At 36.6% G+C, this 21,419-nt stretch overlaps 1 protein-coding gene across 3 annotated transcripts in view; it reads right to left on the bottom strand.

Annotated features, from left to right (window-relative positions):
- BRD1 (bromodomain containing 1) overlaps positions 1-21,419 on the bottom strand; it is a 64,845-nt gene that overhangs the window by 34,985 nt on the left and 8,441 nt on the right. For all 3 annotated transcript variants that reach the window (XM_054826676.1, XM_054826685.1, XM_054826697.1), the window contains exons 3-4: positions 10,084-10,240; positions 3,466-3,597 (exon numbers count right to left, since the gene is read on the bottom strand). In XM_054826676.1, the coding sequence (XP_054682651.1) occupies positions 3,466-3,597; positions 10,084-10,240 (289 nt within the window). The remainder of the gene's footprint in view (positions 1-3,465; positions 3,598-10,083; positions 10,241-21,419) is intronic.

Below are 21,419 nucleotides of genomic sequence, written 5' to 3' on the forward strand. Positions count from 1 at the left end.
ATACAGAAACACACACACATAAAATACATGTGTATCAATAATAATACATAATACATGTGTATAGCAAGTGATATATGAATGTACAGGAATGATGCATGGAATTCCAGAAAGCGCTCAAGAATTTCAAACTATATTAGCTTGCAAGGAATGTTCACAGCTTGCAAAAAGTAAAAATTGAATGTTTTTTATAAATAAGGACAATTAAAGACTCCTACGTGCAAACATTTTGCTTTCACAGTTTTCATATAAAATGTTATCTTTCTGCATTATTGCTTTCCTCAAATCTCTTCTCACAGCAGTGTTAACTCTAGAGTATCGTAGGACTTAGATACAGCTTTTTTTTTATTTGGTGACAAGAATAAAAGTGCTACTCAGTATAGGCACACGTATTGGGAGAACCTGAAGAGATCAAATTTTCCTACAGTTCTTCAGAAACCAATTGTCTTTACAAGTCTAACAGAACGGCTTGTTAAATAATTTCTCTACACCAATGCATGAGGAATGGGCAACAAACAGGAATTAGACGCCACCATGTTGCTAGAAAGCTACGACCTAATTGCCATTACTGAAGCTTAGTGGGACGAAACCCATGGCTGTCGGTGGCTACATATTCAAAAGGGACAGGCGAGGAAGGAGGGGCAAAGGGATTGCCCTCTACATCAAAACATAGACTGTGAAGAGCCGTCTCTGAAGAACGGCCACAAGCACGCTGAAAGCTTATGGTTAAGAATCAGAGACCAAAGCAACAAAGGGAACCTTTGTAGCTCTTGTCTACCATAGGCCGCTTGATCAAGGGTAGCCTGTTGACAAAGCCTTCTTACTCCAGCTACAGGATGTATCACACTTGCAGGCTCTCATCCTGCTGGGGGACTTCAACCACTCCAACATCTGCTGGAAAAGTAGTATGGCGAGCTGCAGGCAATCCAGGAGACTCCTGGAGTGCATTGAGGATAACTTCTTAAGCCAGGTAACAGACAGCCCTACCACAGGGGATGTGATACTGGAACTGATGGTCACCAACGCAAGTGAGCTAATTGGAGACATCACGATTGGAGGCAGCCTAGGCTACAGTGTTCATGCACTGGTGGAGTTTGTAGTCCTGAGGGATATGGGTCAGGCAAAGAGTAAAATCAGGACCCTGAATTTTAGGAAAACAAACTTCCAGATGTTCAAGGACTTAATCAATAGGACATCCTGGGAAACTGCCCTCTGGGACAAGGGAGCAGAGCAGAGCTGGCAGATCTTTAAGGATGCTTTCCATAGAGCTCTTGATCTCCAGGTGTAAGAAAACAGGAAAAGAAGGCAAGAGACTGGCATGGATGAATCGAGACCTGCTGGTCAAACTAAAGGGCAAGAAGGAAATGCACAGGCAGTGGAAGCAGGGACAAGTATCCTAGGAAGAGTACAGGGACGCTGCCCGGTTGTGTAGGGAGGAAGTCAGGAAGGCCAAGGCATGGCTGGAGCTGAACTTGGCCAGGGATGCAAGTAACAACAAGAAGGGCTTCTACAGGTATGTCAGCCAGAAAAGGAAGGTTAAAGAAAGCGCACCCCCCTGATGAACACAACTGGCAAACTGGTAACAACATATGAGGAGAAGGCTGAGGTACTCAACAACTTTTTTGCCTCAGTCTTCAATGGCAACCTCTCCTCCCACATCTCTGGAGTGGATGGAGCTCAAGGTAGGGACTGGGGGAGCAATGTCCCTCCCCACTGTAAGAGAACATCAGGTTCAAGACCACCTGAAGAACCTGAACATATAGAAGTTTTTGGGACCTGACCAGATGCATCCCAGAGTCCTGAGGGCATTGGCTGATGTAGTTGTCAAGCCACTCCCCATGATACTTGAAAAGTCATGGCAGTCAGGTCAAGTCCCCAACGACTGAAAAAAGGGAAACATTGCATCCATTTTTAAAAGGGGTAGAAGGAAGGACCCTGGGAACTACTGACCTGTCAGTCTCACCTCTGTGCCTGGGAAGATCTTGGAATAGATCCTCCTAGAAGTTATGTTAAGGCACATGGAGGATAGGGAGGTTATTTCAGACAGCCAGCATGGCTTCAACAAGAGCAAGTCTTGCCTGACCAACCTGATGGACTGTATGACTGAGTGACTACATCAGTGGACAGGGGAAGAGTTACAGATGTCATCTATCTGGATTTCTGTAAGACCTCTGACACGGTCCCCCATAACATCCTTCTCTCTAAATTGGAGAGACATGGATTTGATGGATAGACTGTTTGGTAGATGAGGAATTGGCGGGATGGTTGCATCCAGATGGTAGTGATCAATGGCTCAAGGTCCAGATGGAGATCAGTGATGACTGGTATCCCTCAAGGGTCTGTATTGGGACCAGCACTGTTTAATATCTTCATCAATGCCATAGACAGTGGGATAGAGTGCACCCTCAGCAAATTTGACAACGACACCAAGCTGAGTGGTGTGGTTGACATGCCTGAGGGACAGGATGCCATTCAGAGGGACCTGGACAAGCTCAAGAAGTGGGCCCATGTGAACCTCATGAGGTTCAACATAGCCAAGTGCAAGGTCCTGCACCTGAGTTGGGGCAACTACCAGTATCAATACATGCTGGGGATGAAGGGATTGAGGGCAGCCCTGAGGAGAAGGATTTGGGGGTACTGGTGGATGAAAAGCTGGATGTAAGCTGGCAATATGCACCTGCAGCACAGGTGGCCAACTGTATCCTCGGCTGCATCAAAAGAAGCATGACCAGCAGGTCAAGGGAGGTGATTCTGCCCCTCTACTCTGCTCTCATGAGGCCCCACCTGGAGTACTGCATCCAGCTCTGGGGGCCCCAGTACAAGAATGACATGGACCTGTTGGAGTGAGTCCAGAGGAGGGCCACAAAAATAATCAGAGGACTGGAGCACCTCTCCTATAAGGACAGGCTGAGAGAGTTGGCGTTGTTCAGCCTGGAGGAGAGGCGGCTCCGGGGAGACCTTGTAGCAGCCTTTCAGTACTTAAAGGGGGCTTTATAAGAAAGATGGGGACAAATTTTTAGTAGGGCTCATTGCAAGAGGACATGGGGTAATGGTTTTGAACTAAAAGAGGGTAGATTCAGACAAGATATAAGGAAGAAGCGTTTTACAATGAGGGTAGTGAAGCACTGGAACAGGCTGCCCATGTCCCATCCCTGGAAACATTCAAGGTCAGATTGGATGGGGCCCTGAGCAACCTGATCTAGTTGAAGACGTCCCTGCTCATTGTAGGGTGCTTGGACTACATAATCTTCAAAGGTCCCTTCAAACCCAAACCACTCTATGGTTATATGACAATTTTATATATTTTAAACAGTTTGCATGAGTTCGTGCATGCACGTATGTTTCTTGATCCTACATGACGATTAAAAGAAACAGTGCAGTCTTTCTATTACAAAAACTGTGTGTGAGAATACTTAGACTATCTTTCCTTCCAGAAAGTTTCACCAAATTAAAAGGTACTCCAATTACCTGCTCTCTTTTTAATTTTTCACGCTTACGTATAAGTTCAATCAACAAACGCGCTCTTTCAAGATCATGGCGCAGCCTTTGCCAGTACTTCAGTTTTTCTTTTAAGGCTTGCATTTCTTCATCATCTTCTCTCTAAGAAAGAACCAAAAGGTTTTCATGAAGTGAAAAACGTTAACCTCTTTTTATAAGCTATTTTTATGCAATTACAGAACGTATTCACAGGAAAGGAGAAACTACTGTCTTACAGTTATGTCACTTGGTTATAAGCTTCATACTGCAACAAAAGAAAACCTTTGGTCAGAGTATCTTTATAGAGTTTCTCAACTGTCTAGCTGAAAACAAAATCTATAAACTGGAAAGCAATCCTATGGTGAAGGCTATTTACATCATAAAAAGCAATATAGCAAACAGCAACCTAGCAGTATAACAAGCTACAAAATAAGATTTGATATTTTCACATCAAAATGCAAACCAGGTGAACATCATCAGCTTCTTCAGAAACTCAAGCCTGGTAGAAACAAATTGTGCTAAACACAGTCCACTTCCCCCACACCCAGCAGAATTAGGACACACTTGTAACAGAACAAAATCATTACCACTTCTGAGGACAGGAAATGAAAAACAGTTTATTAAATAATACAGGAACTTTAAACAGTACTGCAAATGGGTAATGCAGTAATACAACCTTTCAGTGAATGGATGAAAGAATTTAATTCACACATTTTTAGGAAGAAGTAGTGTTTAAAAACTTGCAGTATGTAGTTTGATTTGTACATATACAATAAATAGCCTTTCTTGTTTGTTTTTACTATTTTTCATTAGAAAAAGCAGGATATTGGAATACTACCTATAATGTTCAAATAGTATTGGTAATTCACCAGAAACAAGGCCATAAAATAGTAAAAGTCCTGATATTAGTACTAGTGTTCAAATAGTATTGGTAATTCACCAGAAACAAGGCCATAAAATAGTAAAAGTCCTGATATTAGTACCAAGTACACAAAAGAAACATCTGCTTTGGAAAATTACATTCAAAATGAGTATTTTATAAAAGAGATCCAAAGCTTTGTATGCTTGCCTGTAATTAGCATAATGCAATATACACTTAATAAGTAATCATCATGTAGTGTTTTTTTTTTTAAAAAAAATTAACACAAGCAAACAATAAATTCCGTAAGTTATAAAAAATAGGAGACAGAGGAATAAAGAAAACTGGCAAAGCAGATGAACAATAACCAACATTACAGATTGTTACACTCAAAGCAAAAACCTCCTTAACAGAAGGATAATTTAGAAATATCATAGGTCCTCTAAAGGAAAGCTTGTGCAATTTTTCAGACAGAAGGTTCTAGAAATAGAATTGCAAAAACTGGCAGTTTAAAAAAATATCTAATATATTAACAAGTGCTATGATTCTATGTTCTGCATTGTATTTTATTGCTTTATACACTTTTTAAAACTGAACCCATAGAAGCTGTGAAGTTAGTTTTATTCAAATCTCTTGACTTCACTGAAGTTGAAAATCCTTAACTATCAACTATCTCTGTATTACAATAAAGCAATCTTGAAACGAGTTTGTTCCTCTTTAAAAAAAACCAACAAAAAAAACACCCCGCAAAAAGGACCAAAAAATTGTAGCTAGAAACTTCTAGTTCCCTTTCCTAATGACTGTTACTCCTGACAGTTCTAATTTCTTTTAAGGAGTTAAGTCTTGACTTCCACACATAATCATTTAACTGTTGAGGGCCAGAACAGTACAAAGTAAATTCTGACAGAATATTAATATGCAGATTTTCAAGTCCTTAAAATTCTCAGAGACTCACTGATTTCTAAAGGCTACACTGCCACTAACTGCTGGTCTCCTACACCCCTTCATCTCCAAGTACAGATCCTATGTGTGGAAAAGCAACCTAACTGTTAACTGACATAGCTATACAATTTTTTCATAGTTTTAACGTTTTTCAGGACCAAAATTATGTTGTGGCTATTGCTAAAAGTGGAAAGCTTGTCCTCCCTTTGCTTGCAGCCATTCAGAGGCCATTCTTTTGCCCTATGTAATTGCATAGTTCACGAAACTGGGGAACTGACCCTGCTGAAAGCTGTGTCAATAAAACCATACTAGTTTTAGGGTGGGTCAGGAAACTTAAATACAGCAAGAAAAAAATTGTTACTTTGTTACACCAGGTCCTGGGGAAGTTCACTAGAGACTTAAGTATTTGGCTAAATCTGAAGGTGCAGCGCACCTTTAATTTTTTTTTTTTTTTAAGAAAAAAAATATTCTTTTAGTTGAATCAGTTGTTTGACCAATTTCATTCCATAAAATAGGCAGGTAGGTGTAAATCTGCAGATGTGACCTAAAGCATCAAGAACACCTTGTTTGCTTTTTTAATGCACACATACACTCTCTTCTTTAATGTTACTTGGGTTTGAAGATTAATACCAAGCCTCAAATTTTTTGACACTTCTATGCAAGTAATGTCGACACAGAGGATTTAATAGCTAAGACAAACTCCCTTCACTCTAACCTAATTATTACCTGACATACAACATGTACCTTTATTAGATTAAAAGATCCAAGCAAGCTGAGAAAAGCATGATGCACTGGTTTCCAATATCTAACCAGTAAATTCTTGCATAAAAATAGTTCCTTTCAAAATTTTTAGTTTTCAATAGCATTCTGACAAGGAAAGCTTCTATTAACTTCCTGGGAAAGGACTTCTTCCAAATCTTTCTTTCTATAACAAAGCCAGAAAATTTCTTCTGGCTGATGACATAAAAAAAATTTAGAGACTGTGGTATTTTCTGATGGACTTAGTTCTTGCTGAACACCAAATATTATCTAGAAAAGCTAAACCCGACACGTTTATTAATACTGGAGGAAAACACTTCCAAGTCCATACACTGAACTTGCATTAACTGAGAACTGGTGTTCAGCTCCAACTCCCACCATGAGCATGGTACCAGTCTCTGCATCCTAGCAAGAATACTGTCAGTGTACCAACCGGTCACTCCTTAAGCTGGATGTGAATACATAGGGACAGCCTCGCTTCCTACAGGGACTGTAACTTAATATAAGCCAAACAAAAATAGAATTACAGTGCTGAAATTGGATCCTGATCAATACAGTTAGTTTTATTAAAATCCTCATGGCACTTGTATGCCAGTCACTCAAAACCATTTACTGGTTGCAACTCGTGTTCTTACTGAACTCTTCAGCGCAGATGTATCACATTAGTCACCAGCACCTTCCACTTTGCTTCTCCAAACGGGAGTTTTAAACCAACCTCACTACAGCAGCAGCAAGCTACTACACTTAAATTTCACGCCTTGTTTTTATTCAAGCGTTCCAAGTACAGCAAAAAACTAAAATAATGGGGTTGTAAATTTATTAGAGTATTTCCAATACCTTTCCTGAGTTTCTAGGTGGAGAGAGAAGTGATAGTATAAACCATTCTTTCAGAGAGTTCCTTGTTCCTGAAGACGGTGAGGTAGTATATAAGCCAAGACCATCTTGCCTGGTTTAGAACTGTTAGTTGATACAACATCACCTTCAAAAGCATATCATAACTGAGCTCTGAAAGACGTTCATTAGGATGTAATTCTAAATCATGAAGGCTTCCCGCCCTGCCAAATTTGTTCTAGTAAACAAACATTAGAGACAGATCAAAACCACCTTCAGTTAGGCATCTTGAAACCATTTTCAGCATTTTGGTTCCTCATCTTAACATTTCTTTTCAGTTTTAATAATCATAGTAATAATTTTTAAAAAATCTCCTCTGAATTTGTATTACATCAGTGTTTATGTTCCTTTGACTGAAAACCAAGTTAGGCTTCTTGATGTTCTGACCTCTCACATAAAGTAAGGTAAAAAGAATTTTGCCATCTAGACCAAAATGAACAAAATAATCATCCATATCTCAAAAATGGAGGCATTCCACAACAGCTATCCCACACCTGTTTATTAGTTTTCATTATGGTTTGGCTTACGCTTGGGGTAACGAAGATGACTAAGGCATCAAATGCTTTGTAGTTATGACTAATTTAATAAGTATTATAAATACTTGTTGAAGATACTATGGAGAAGACACATCATCATACACAGGACACGGAAAAGCACTACCTACACATTTTTCATCAACAGAATCATTTAATACTCAGCTTTGCTTGAAACTTGCTTTTTCTTTTCAAGACAAAGTTAATTTCAATTATAAATTTTTAAGAATAAAGTCTCAGAAGTGCCCCTATTTTTAATAAACCAATATAAATAGTTTCCAATTAATTTAGAAAATATTTTCATTATTTTCTTAAGAATAGTGCATAGTTCTGAAATTAGTAAAGAAAGAAATAGCATTTGTACAGGAGTGCTAACAGGCAAAGGGATTTTAAACAGCTCCTACCTAAGGCTTATTTTATTATAATCAAACATCAGTTAGAAGAATTGTTTTATCTTGGTAGTTACTATTTAAATATTTAGAAATGTTGCAGTCTCATCATGCCATCTCAATAGGAAAACTTCCCAACTACCAACTAGCAAGTATAACTTTTTTAGACACTGCCTATATGAGTCACATGAGCCCCAGACTTTTGTGTTTGATTTTATTGTTTTTAAGGACTCAAGCTGATTTTAAAAAAAAGTCTATTATCTGAATAAATTAATTTCAGCTATTATTAGGTAACTGCCAGACATCGCTTTCAGAATAGAAACTTTTCATACAGAATTAAAATATTAATCAAACATTAGAAGTAGAATACAAAATATTTTAGAGAAGTTACAACCCAAAAAATACTGTTAAAATGGAGTAATACAGAAGCAATGAAAGAAAGATAAACAAATGGCCAATTTATATTCAACATTAATTCCACCTAAAAGAAACTCCAGTATCTCAGCTACGAGGAAAGGCTGAGGTAGCTGGGACTGTTTAGCCCAGAGAAGAAAAGGCTCAGTGGGGGAAATCTCATCAATGTATATAATAAATACCTGAAGGGAGGGCGCAAAGACGACAAAGCCAGGCTCCTTTCAGTGGTGCCCAGTGACAGGACCAGAGGCGATGGGTACAAAGTGAAAAACAGAAGGGTCCCTCTGAACATCAGAAAACACTTTTTTTTTTCTTTTTTAACTGTGAGGGTGACAGCGCACTGGTACAGGTTGCCCAGGGAGGCTGTGGAGCCTCCACCCTTGGAGATAGGCAAAAGCTGTCTGGACATGGTCCTGGGCAACTTGCTCTAAGTGGCCCTGACTGAGCAGTGGGGTTGGCCCAGATGAACTCCAGAGGTCTGACCTTCCAACCTCAACTGTTCTAGGAATTATTAATTAGTTTTTCTCATGAACAGCTAAGAAAAGAAGCACACACAAAAAGGACAGATCAAACAATTAAGAAGCAGTGTTGACCATGGTATTTTTATGACTACATCAATTAATGACTTAATCAGCAAATAGCAACACAATTCAAACAAAAATAATAGTTAAGCTTTAAAGGGGAAAAAAAATCTCAATTTAACACAAGTAAATGATTATAAAATGCATTCTTAAGTTCTAGAGGCTATTTTGCAGGAACAATTCCACTGGTAGTCAAACAGCTGGAGAATGGAAAAAGCAGAGCCAACTACATTTTCAGCACAATTAAAAAAGGTTACTGCGATGCAATAAGAATTTCCACATCATGATGCTTCAGAGCATTTCAAGGTCTACACACATGGATCCATATACAGAATTCAGAACAGAATTTTTAATTATTTTTGAAGCTACCCAGTGACTTTAAACCAAAAAAAAAGACCTGCCAAAATACCTAATGTCACTGAAGAGCTGTTAATATTACAAAAAATAGGAAACTGTTTACATTTAAAAAATGGGAAGCAGAAGAATACCACTTTCTGCATCTGATACACATCTGGAATGACCGTTTTTCTGTTTTTCAGCAATTCTGACTGGTAAATGTGTATGACTTTACCCAACCTACATGCATTTTAGATAGGATGAGTTTTACTTGAACAAAATATCAGCATAAATTTACGCTTGTCTACAATCCCACTTAGCTACGTCAGAAGTGAAACTAAAAGTTGAAACAGGTCTTTGAACCTCATCAACAACTTCCTCTTTGTTCTGTTATTACCGACTAAGGTGAGCAATAAGCATGTGAATTTGAAAACTGTAAACTAGCATGTCTAACCATTACTCTGTAAAAAACCCCACTTTTCTCAGTTATGTGTCAAAGACAACATTTGCTTTTCATCTTTTGATGAAATTCAAATAAAATTTATTTTTTAACTTATGAACTCATAGCACATTGAGGAATGAGTTACAAAAAACCCTAAATATTAGTCAATGAACAATGGTATTACGATAGTTTTGACGGCAGTATTTTTGTAAACATTTAAGCAAAACAAAAGAACTCGCACAAATATTTCTTTTTTTTTTTATATCTCACAAATTAAAAAGGATTAGATAATGCCCAATTTCCAATATAGGTCATATTACTTAAGAATAAGGTAAAGAATTTACTCAGTACTGAATAAAAGAAAGTTTATACTGTGTGCTATGTTTCCTGGTTAATTTTTTACTTTATAAAAACTAGACATGTTCTGATTTCTTTACTTATAAGTAAAAAGTGTGGCACATACCTGTTGTGTGTTTCTTTGTGACTGTAAACTGGACTGCAGCCTTCTCAACAGAGGAACACCATTCCTAGACAGTCTTTTAAGCAACCAGTAACTGTGCACTCGTTCAACAAACTGCTTCTTCCGCTGAATGGCCACCTGATTCATAATCTTATTTAATCTAAAATATGGAAAAACTGATATTGTATTTTGCACAGTAAAGCATAAAATATATTTGTTTATGGAAGTTAAAAATCACATATATCTATGAATGTATAATGTAACAACAGCAATGATCACCGTATTACTAATTTATTTCAGTGACATCCTTTTCAGTACAATTATTTCTGAGCAATAGATTACAATCAAATACATCCACATAACACTGTAGTTTCACATTAAAGTACTTTATAAAGCTAAGGGCATCATTTTTTTTCATTATCTCAAGAGCAATGCCAGATTAGGACTGAGAAGACAGCTTTATGTGCATTTTAGAATAATTTTCCTATTGAAAATAAAATCAGAAATAAAGCTCTAAAATGCTACAAAAGTTTTCAGATCATGTTGCCATCTTCATACAGAATTAGTAGTTTATTTTAAAGAGAATAGATCTTCAAACTTTTTACATAAAAACATGCAACAAAAAGCTTTATTACTCATCTACTAATATTAATTTTTTTGTAAATCAAACAAACGTAAAATGCAAAACAAGAGAACACTTATGGTTTTACACCACACATATGATGAAAAGATCCACACAGAAAAGATGCGAGAGGATGATACAAACAGTTAAGCAAAGTATCTTGAATAAATAAATAGTATTTTGACCAAACTTGTTCTTTAACAGATGCCAATACTGTTTACAAATACTCTAGGAAAGTGCCATATGAAAATCACATGCAAGAACCTTGCCTCCTATTTTTTAAATAATGACATGTTAAAATGTCCAAGTTTCACACACAACACTAACCTGCCAAAACTTACTTTCAAAAACAAGTTTATCTGAAACATATCGTCAACTCCCTGTATCTTGAAATCACAGCAAAAAAAAAAAAAAGCCAAAAAAAGTTGATGGTTGTAGAATGAAAGGCTTTGTCTTTGTATGATATAGCAGGGATTTGTCACTGGTGGCAGCCCTTCCAAAATTAACACAAGATGCCCCAAGGCACCAACAACCTAGGGGGATTGTTCATTCGTTAGGGTGCAGGAGTGAGTTGGAGAGAGAGAAAAGGCTTTCCCTGAGCTGGATGTAAACCAATTACAGAAAGGATAATATCAATGAACAGAAATCTGTTAATTCTTCACTCAGTATATTACTATCCATAGCAAAACTCTACAATGAGTAGTAGTAGGTTTATCAGAGATTCTCCAATGAAATTTAATACCAGAATAAGCAAAATTAAATTCAAGAAATGCCTGATTTGTAGAGCACTACCATGTGGCATTTAAATAAAAATCACAATCATATACACATATTAGTAGTATTCTGCTTTTTCCCTTTTAGTATTAGGAATAAAGCATTTTCTCAGGTAAGTGATAGAAAAACAGTAGTAAAATACCTAAACAAAATGTAAAGCTATAAGTAAACCTTGGGTAAAATGATTTTTAAGAATAGCTGGGAAACTTGAATGATATTTCTCAGACAGACATACAAATGAGTCTACCCAGAGTTCACCAAAGGTGTTTTTTTCTGGGCTGCATAGAAGGTAAGGTCCAATAGGTCTACTCAGTGCTATGGTAACTATAACTACAGAGCTTTTGGTCATCACAGGGTAAAGGCAGAGCAAACACAGGTTTTCTTCAAAATACTGCGCCATTGTGTCCTTTGGTTCTTCAGTGACATTGTTTTTCAATGAACAACTAAGTCAGGCATTCTTGAAAAATTTTAGCTTGACTTAAAGCTTAGAAAGTCTGCAGATGGACTTAGGACTGTCTCATAAGTCTTTGACTGAAGGGCAGAGGCAGGCTCCACAAAGACTTACTCAATGCAGAACAGGCCTTGATGTGACCATATTAAACTTCAAACACAACAGAACTACAATTAATCATAGAATACAATTACAATCAAATAATTACTTTCACATCTCTCTCTTGGAAAAAGCAAAACCTACTGAACCGAGTCAAAAAAAAGTAGAGCCAAATATATATCTATTTGGAAAGATCAGAGAATCGTCACTTAACAAAGAAAGGTGCCTTGGCTTCATGCCCATCAGATGTGGCAAGACTAAGCAAACATCTTTAATTACAGCTTTAAGTACATTTGCCCATGCACATAACAAACCATTCTATTCATAGATAATTACGATAGTAAAGTGCTAGAATAAGCTCAGGAAAGATGTTCATAGAAGATATTCTGCAACTTTCAAAATACAAATAAACAGAAGGTAATTTGGAGTGCAGAAACAAGGTGTAGGAATCTACTCCTCTCTGCCTTGCCTCCAAATAAAACCAAACAAATACTGGCTGCTCATATTTCACTTAGACACTAGACTTCGGTAGTGGCAATATACCACCAATCCCCTCTTTAATTTCTCAAGATACAGAGGTCAGAAGCTCTTCACATGGCATGTGTCTACAGAGCCTCTACACTATGATCTTACTGATACGATGAGGATGTTACATCTGCTGTTAGACCCTAAGAACCCACTAACTATAGCACAGTTCTTTGATCATCTTTTTGCTTAGTCAGATACTCCCAGGTAGAATTTTACTGTCTGAAACGCTCTAAATTTTGACAGACAATACAATCACTTTGGGGAAATAAGATACAAATTATCCACTGCTGTAGAACCCTAGAAGTAGCACAGGCTGGATGTTGATTTTGAAGCTCCCACCCTTGAGAGTGCTACCATATTGGGAAAGAGGTCCTCGCTCACAAAGATACATTCATCTGCAGTGAAGCTGAACACAAGCACGAAATAAGGCACATAAGTATGCACCAGTCTTGAGTAAGTTCCTTTCTGCTACCTGAGCTTGAAACTAAATTTGTAAATGTTGAAACTAAATTTTCAAACTAGAATTTTGAATTTTTTGAGGTCTTCAAGGAGCTTGCTACACATTCCACTTCCTTTTTTTTAATAGAGAGATGTACTGTAAAAGAAGTTACTGAAGAATAAACAAAATGTATATATTTGAGGCAGGTAAGGGAGAACAATTTGGAAGACTTTTTAGATTTGCAATACAGGATCTGACTTAACACAAGACAGGATTAACTGCTACACTACACTGACAAATCCCTCATGCGGAGGCAAGGTTTACAGAACTTAGGTCACCTCCCAGAACTTCACGAAACACCTCAGCAAAGGCACGTTTTTACTAAGGTATTGGTCCACTCTAGAACTTCTTCCATGTATAAGAATATCAGGAAAGAACAGCTTTCTGTAATGGTTTATTTTCTAATGGCAAGTCAAGTAAAGTAAGTACTAGGAGAAAAAAAAATGAAACAGATACTTAAAACACATGTTTAAACACAAGTGTATCAATTAAACCTGTGCTCTCTCTTCAGAAAAAAATAGATCAATCTCATTGCAATGAGCAATCTCATTAATATTTTTTTTATCTCTCTGTTAAGACTGCAAAATAAGTGCAAGACCACTATTAAAGACAGCTTACAGAGAATGTAGGAACATACATCTGGAAGATACTGCCAGAGTTACTGTCTTCCCTATCACAACTGACTTTAGATACACCAGAGGGGGGAAAAGAAGCCACAACTGTAAGGACTACAGAAAGCAAGCACGGAGACGAGAAGTGTTCTTGCTGTCTAGGTTCTGCATGGAACAGAGAGTTTGTTAAGACAAAATTCCCAAGGAAAATGGACCTGAAATGAACCACGCTAAGCATTAAATACTGTTCTCTCAAAACATTTAAACAATTAACACAATTAAGTTAAACTCAGAGCAGAACAGTTCTTACACTGCAACTTGCTGCAACCTGAACTACTGTTCTGAAGCCTTAAGAACAGCTCAGTGTAGCTCACAGTATGTTGTTTTTCCCTCATCAGTTATGTAAAATAAAGTACATTGAAAGAAGAATTTGAGAATTCTTAAATAGGTGGCTGTGCTCCCATGAAATTCAATAGCTGCTGTTATATAACTGGTCTCATAAAAGAAGCATTAGGTTTCAAGCTGATAACCAATGCAACCTTTTGATGTTTTGGCACCACCAGTCATATTCCCTCTTGCTTTTTCTGGGGTTTTTGGGGTTTTTTTTTGGCTACATTCCAAGACTACAGAGATATGAAAACATTTTTCAAAATTTCAATGTTTTATTTGTGCCACAGGCAACTGAGAAAGCCAGTTTTACTTCCCTTCCCCAGCCCCACTTGTATCTGACTGTGAAACACTGTGACACGCACTACAAACATGATACAGAAGTATTGTACAATTCCCTGCTTATCTTTTAAAAAGGGAAAGGTCCCTTTTCAACTGAAGCTTTCAAACAGCACCTGCAGTTCCCAGACTGAAACCATAGTTTAGGGTAAAGTGTAAATTACGGCATTAACATTATGCTGCATTTACAAAAGCAACAGGAGGAGGAGAGGAAACTGGTTTGGTTTGAAAGGGTAAGACAAATAATTTAATTTAAAATGAAAGTTAATATACAACAGCTTTGATGAGAAAGTGTAATTTATCAGCTGATCTACACTGTGTCCTCACATGGAGACATCTGATATATAATCTATCCTGCAAAGCGTGATACTCTTAGTGCACTGGTGAAAGCATTCAGAGAAAGCTGTGCTACTCAGTCCTGTGTTTCCTCAACTTTTAGATAAATGCATAAAATTATTTTCACCAACATAAGACATCCGCTCTTGTCATATTAGCAAACACACAGCTTCCTTCTTCCTACTCACGACTGCCTTCCTCTCTCAGTTTCAGTTACATGTCATTGTGGCAACTACAGCAACTGGTTACAAGAAAAAGTGAAAATGATATTTTTAGTGACTAACTATGCGGCAGTTTAACGTAAGAAAGCCAACGAGAGATAAAGAGCCATTTTTCTATTAATCACCACTAACCGCTCCACAGACCATACGTGCTTTTTCACCCCACAGATATTATTTTAGTATTATAACATATGAAGACTTCTATAGCACCTCCCCATTCTCAAGTTTTCGAAATACAAACTGGAGAGAAAATTTCCGTAACAAAGTATGTGATTTTGCCAGTATTACTGTAGTAACTCAGGCAAAAGGAAATAATATGAAAATCTGTAAGATTAAGTAAGATCAAATACCCACTAAATCCAACAATTTTTAAACATGAACTAAACCTAGTATTTTAATTACTATACTTGTCCTGAGCCTCCAGTTTCATTAACTTGTTATTTTGAATCTTCCTTTATCCAACATAACTGTATTAAAGGTACATGCAAAAGACTAGCAAAACTAAATTACACTCTGTAAAATTATCACTAAAATACTAGTTTCTCTTGACTCATGGTAATACCTATAAACAATCAAATGATGTTCCACTTTACTGGGCAAATAAAATATCCCTATTTTCCAACACAAAGATTGTAGATATGTTTCTAAAACCTGTCAGAACAAAACATAAAAAAATCTAAATTGAATAAATTGTAACAAAGTAAACTGAGTTTCAACAACACTTGAATTTTTAAGCCTTGCTCAGCAAAGTTCCACAGAACATACCAAGACTCATAGGAAACAGGAAAGACAAAAATTAGACAGACAATTATAGTAATTCCACTGGCACTAAACAGAAGAGAATTAGCAGAAAAATAGAACAAAAAGCTATGAAAGTGTCTATTTTGGGAATTGGAATTAATACTGGGGCCTTGCCAACTCTTCCTCCTAGCTCTGTATCCAAAAACTTCAGCTTTCGAAGATGAGAAAGCCTGGACAGATGAAACCGTGTTCTTCCCACACTGAACCTTTGGCAGCAGCTGCCTATTAAACAGTGTCTGTAAAACTCATCTTTCAATATACCTTTTTCAAAAAAAAAAAAAAAACCAAAACAAAACAAAAAAACAATGGAGAGAGACAGTTTTGTTGGTGTCTGTATGTTATCCTCCCTCTCAATAAAAAGTTCAAGTTACTATATGATTTCTTAACTAAAAAAAAAAAAAAAAACCCACGAACAAAAAACCAACCCTACCTTCTGATCACCTTTAAGATCAACACAGGTAGATGAGTACCTATGTAAAAACTGGAGTTGGTTTGTGTGTCTTCATTTCCTCTCAAAAAAGGATAAGTTTTCTTTTGCAACTAACAGAAGCCAGTTATGTACCCAACACAGTACATATCAAATCCTGAAAAGACTGACAATTATTTCATTTAAACTTCTGTGCAACACAAGTTTGAAGAATCCTCATGTGACAAAACACACTTTCCTAACTTTAACTACTTTCCAGCTTTTGCATTAAAGATCTGAAGAAACAGGAATGTCCCGTTCCCAAATCACTTCCCTTACTAGTCTAACGCAGTGTTTAATCACCTTCACAGTTACTCCTTTTTGTCTGTACGTTTTAAAATTCTAGTTATTAAATTTGCCTTTCTCTGCTAGGTTGAGAATCCAACAGTATATCTACTAATCCATATTCTGAAACCTGAAAGTCTCTGTAGGTTCCTATTTTTTATTCTACATTTATTGGACCTTAAATAATATTTTGTTTTGACTGAACATCTAGGAAGCACCTTTTGCTTCACATGACTGTGAAACCAAGCATCTATTTTTCTACTTCAGCAAAAACAACTAGTAAATTTTTTTCTCGGACAGGAAAATAGAACATTGAACTCAAGAGTTAAGAAACTGCTATGTTATTGCAGTCAATTCTGTTAGTTATAACAGGTTACTTTTTTCCTATTCTAACAATGAAGTTCATGCTCTTCCAAAGCTTTGGATAAGGAAAAAAAACAAAACAATAAAAATATCCCACCCTGTCATACTGGAAAAGCTCCTTAGTCTTCTCAGAAATATCACATGCATAGATTTACTTCTGCCACTTCGTATACAGAATACTGAGTCATGACTTTTCCTTAAAATTACTCAAAATATTTTTCTGTGCTTCTTTTTTTGTAGTAGTCATAACCATACCACACATGATTTTCAAATCTAATCTCAAGAGGCCAAATTCGCATCAGCAGAAGATGCAGTATTAATACAAAAATCGCCTTTTTATCTGTAATAAAAGAAAACTCAGTATTTATCTACTCTTTTTGTGCACTCTAACTTGACTATTGAGTAAAAAAACTGCCAGGAGACAGTTCAGACACTGTGTTCTGTAAATCATGATTTGTATGGCACTTAGAAGACATAACACCGTCTAATTGCCACCAAAAAAATGTAATGAAAGTTCACGTAACTGGTGAAACTCAGAAGTACTGAAAAATAAAAACACATCAATTATGATCATAACCACATTATCACATATATAGTCACTGTGGACCGAAAACTCTCGGAGGATGCACAGAATACTAATGATGCACCTTACAGAAATATCTAATGTAATAATTTCTGCTTTAAGCTTCTTTGCCCTGTACATGCAAAATAAACAGAAGACAGAAAAGAAGAAAAAAAAAAAAAGAGAATTGTATGTAAAGCATATTCTTATATCCCTTTTGTAAAAAGGTCATACTTAAATATGAGAGCACTTCCATCCTCTGAATTTTTAATGGGGGGAATCACCACTAGGACATCAATCAATCAACATGTGGCTTTTAATACCACATATACACCTGTATCTTCCCCACTAGCAAAATCAAAATCCACTCTTACAACCTATTTAATAAGTCACAATTTCTCAAACACATTAGTTAATTCTTATTTAATAAGCTGACCAGAGTCAAGACGCACTAGCTTGCAAAGCTAGTGAACACTGTAGTAGCTCTTTTCTTGATTTAGGGAAAATTATTTTTTTATGCAAGCAAAGAGGTCAGGATGACATCAGCAGTAATTTCCGCATGTATCAGAAAGGTTTCAAAGTCAATCAGTCTTACAAGAAACATCACTGGACGATGACTGCTAGCATCCTCTTCCAGTTTACATACATGATTCCATCATCTAATTATTGGGTACAGCCTTAAGGCTCTCCTGTAATTAAAATATTTCCACATGATTTTGTGAAAGTATACATACACATATATTCAAAGATAAACAGCTAACAGACATTAGTCTGGATTTATTCAGCTTTCAATTTTTTTGCAACACTGGTAGTAGTATTTTTCAATGACTTTTTTATGCTGATTTTTAAGGAGCATTTCTTATTCTTTTCCCCCACTTAACTTTCTGCAGGTATTAAAAAAAACCCAGTACCCTAAAAAACACTACAACAAATCCCCAAAAGAAACCCACGAGCCACTGTATGATTAAGAAGCATCATTTGTGAATGCAGACTAACAGTGTCTCAAAGGCCTTGTAAATGTTCCTTTCCGCTTACATTGTGTTTCATCACTTTCTGTTCATTTATTTTTCTGGTCCATGCTCCATTTTAGAGACAATCAATACTTCTGTGTTGAGATAACAAGACTACATTTAATTATTTGGTAAGATAGTTCAGGATAGTTCAATTGGATAAATTATAAAACAAAAGGAAATACTAGTTCTGCCTTGAGACATACAGTAACAGAAATCAAGTTTTACTACCCAGAGCAACATGCTTTCTAATAAAAGCAAAGGTCAATATAGAAAAATCAGTTAATGTGCAGCACAAATGTTCATTTCTAAAGACAGCTGAAAATTGTTTTTTAAGAGTCTGAGGAATTTTTGCTCTCAGTTATCTGCCCACTACCTACTTTCATAAGGGTATTTTTGTTCTCTTTCAATAATACAATGCAACACAACTGATGCATACAACACGGAAAACACGTGTAACACCTCATTCCTACTTACTATGAAAGTGGGGCTTGCTTTGCTTATTTTTTTTGCTCTCTGTACAATTACTGCATTTCAAATGCTTTCTTAATTTCAGACACTATAAATATACCATGTTGAAACCAGAACTAAAGATGAAAGCAAGTATTTATATATTTTAAAATATCTGCTTCCACTTCATAGAGCAGTACTTGCATAAATGGTAATTTAATAAAGCAGATTACACTGCATTTACATTAAAAATAATGAAGATTAAATATTTTGTATCACATTACATTTCCACCCAAGCATATAGCCACAATATCTTAGTTTCGCAACATTTCTGAAGAGCATGAATATTAACACTGGCTTTGCTTTTCACCAAGCAATCAGATTTTAAATGCCTCTTTCAACACACAAGATCAAGAGACTACACCAAAACAATGTTATATGTCCTGAAGAATCAAGCACTCAAAAGTAAGAGAAACCACATAGTTTTCACAGCTAACACTGCAACTCTTCTCCTTTGTGTACCCATCCTACTCACTGGGTAAGGCAGCTGTTATAAAGGACAAGGATGAGCAGCAACGGGAAAAAAAAAAAAAAAATCCACAAGAAATTGAGCACAGAGCCAGTACAAGACAACTAGCAGACAAAATGCTAGATTTAGATTGTCAAGTCAGCCCTAAAAGTTAGGATCTCCTAACTTGGAAATTTTGGACCTACAATCTAAATGAAATATTAAGGAAAAAAAAAAAATCATTTATCTACTAAGGCAAAATTCAACCATCACACATCATGAGTAGAGTACGAACACCACAAGAACAAATTTGCCACTGTCTTCAACCAAACTAGCTGGTCGCAGCGGGAGGCCACTTTTCTGACGATCATTTGCCAGCAGGTGCAGGTACTGTCTGTCTGTCCCTCCCATACAGAAGTACAGTTTGAGGGAGTGTCCTTCTCCACTCGCTCCCCCATGTAACACAGCTGCTCTGATACTTCCCAGAAATATCTAACTTTTAGACTAAGCTCATTTCTCCCTTAAAAAAAAAAAAAAGCTGATGAATGCAAGCAGTATAATGTAAGCAACAATCTTCAACAGTTCTATATTTCAAGAAAAATTGAATGGAATTTCCTAGTAAAGAGACACCACACAGAAGGCCTGATGCAAATCATATATGCATAAGAGGTTCCCCAGTGGTCCCATACACTATTCCGAATGCTAAGCAAGTTACTAAGTAGTCAGTGCTGACAGCACTGAAAACTGAACTCACCTTAAGGTTCTAACATGACCTACTGCACCTTTGGAAGTGGATATTTGGGTAAAGACTTTCTAAAACACCTAGGCCACAGGACAGATAGATGTTCAGCATTTTGGTAAAAAAGAGAAAGAAAAGAAAAAAGAAGAGACAGGGAAACAAGCATTCATCTCCTATCATCAATGGTTAAAAACTTCTAATCCTACACTCTTAAATCAGTAGTTCACAGATGATAGTCTGAGAGGCCACATAATTAGATGACAAATGACCTACAGAATGATATTATCTATGTAATTTAACAGCAAAAAGCTTAGAGTATGACATTTGTGTAAGAAATGCTGGTAACTGAAAAGTGTACAGCTCAAAATCATTCCAGGCAGTAGCATAGAAACCTACAGATAACCTGGTACAGAAATTCATGAGCTACAGAAAGTTGTGTAGAAATTATGACATATGTTGTTCTGCACCTGTCTTTTTAACATATCCTGAACATTAAGACAGGCATTTTGAAAAACAGAATTATTAAAAATGGTGTTATTAAAATGCCCAGTCTTTCATATACACTCACTATCCAGATAAGGAAACAGCATACAATCCTTCTACCTTAAACTAAACATAAATGGCAAGAGGGTTTTCCTCAAGTTTCAGCAGGTGTGCTCAGGGGCCACGTCCACCACTTATTTTCTTCCTCACTACAATCTTCATATTTCTATACTTCTCCAACCACCAATTCTAAAGCACCAGCTATATGCCAAGGAAACATACAGTCTAGTTAGTAATGAGTAAGAAAGTACACCAAACATCTCCACATGGGCCTCAATTTCCAGAGATGTTGAAAACATGTTCATTTCAAATTCTTCAGGAAAAAAGTACTAGTGTTTAAACACTGAACGTATATGTTTCTTCTCTGATAATTTAAATAGCTTAATTGCTCTTTCTCGAGATCTCTGGAAAGGCAAATCATGTTTCAGCTCCAAGGGAAAAAATGTGCATTAAAAAACAGATTAAAGGGATCATTTAAATGAAGACTGCTGTGAAATGATCCACATCATTCATTATCAGTGTATGGGTATGTATTTAAAACACACACACAAGCTGTTCTAAAAGAAGGACAGCCGAAGAAAATTAGACAACTGAGATTTGGGTCTGCAGCATAATGACTTTTCCTTTTAATATGCCCATTTCTGTTTTGCTTTTAATTCAGGTATTAGTTTTCTAATTCACATTACAAAGAGTACTTAAATAAGAGTCTCCTTCAGCTGCAGGCAAGCAATTCATAATAAAGCTC

This window comes from Grus americana, chromosome 1 (assembly GCF_028858705.1).
Source record: "Grus americana isolate bGruAme1 chromosome 1, bGruAme1.mat, whole genome shotgun sequence".
Lineage (NCBI taxonomy): Eukaryota > Metazoa > Chordata > Aves > Gruiformes > Gruidae > Grus > Grus americana.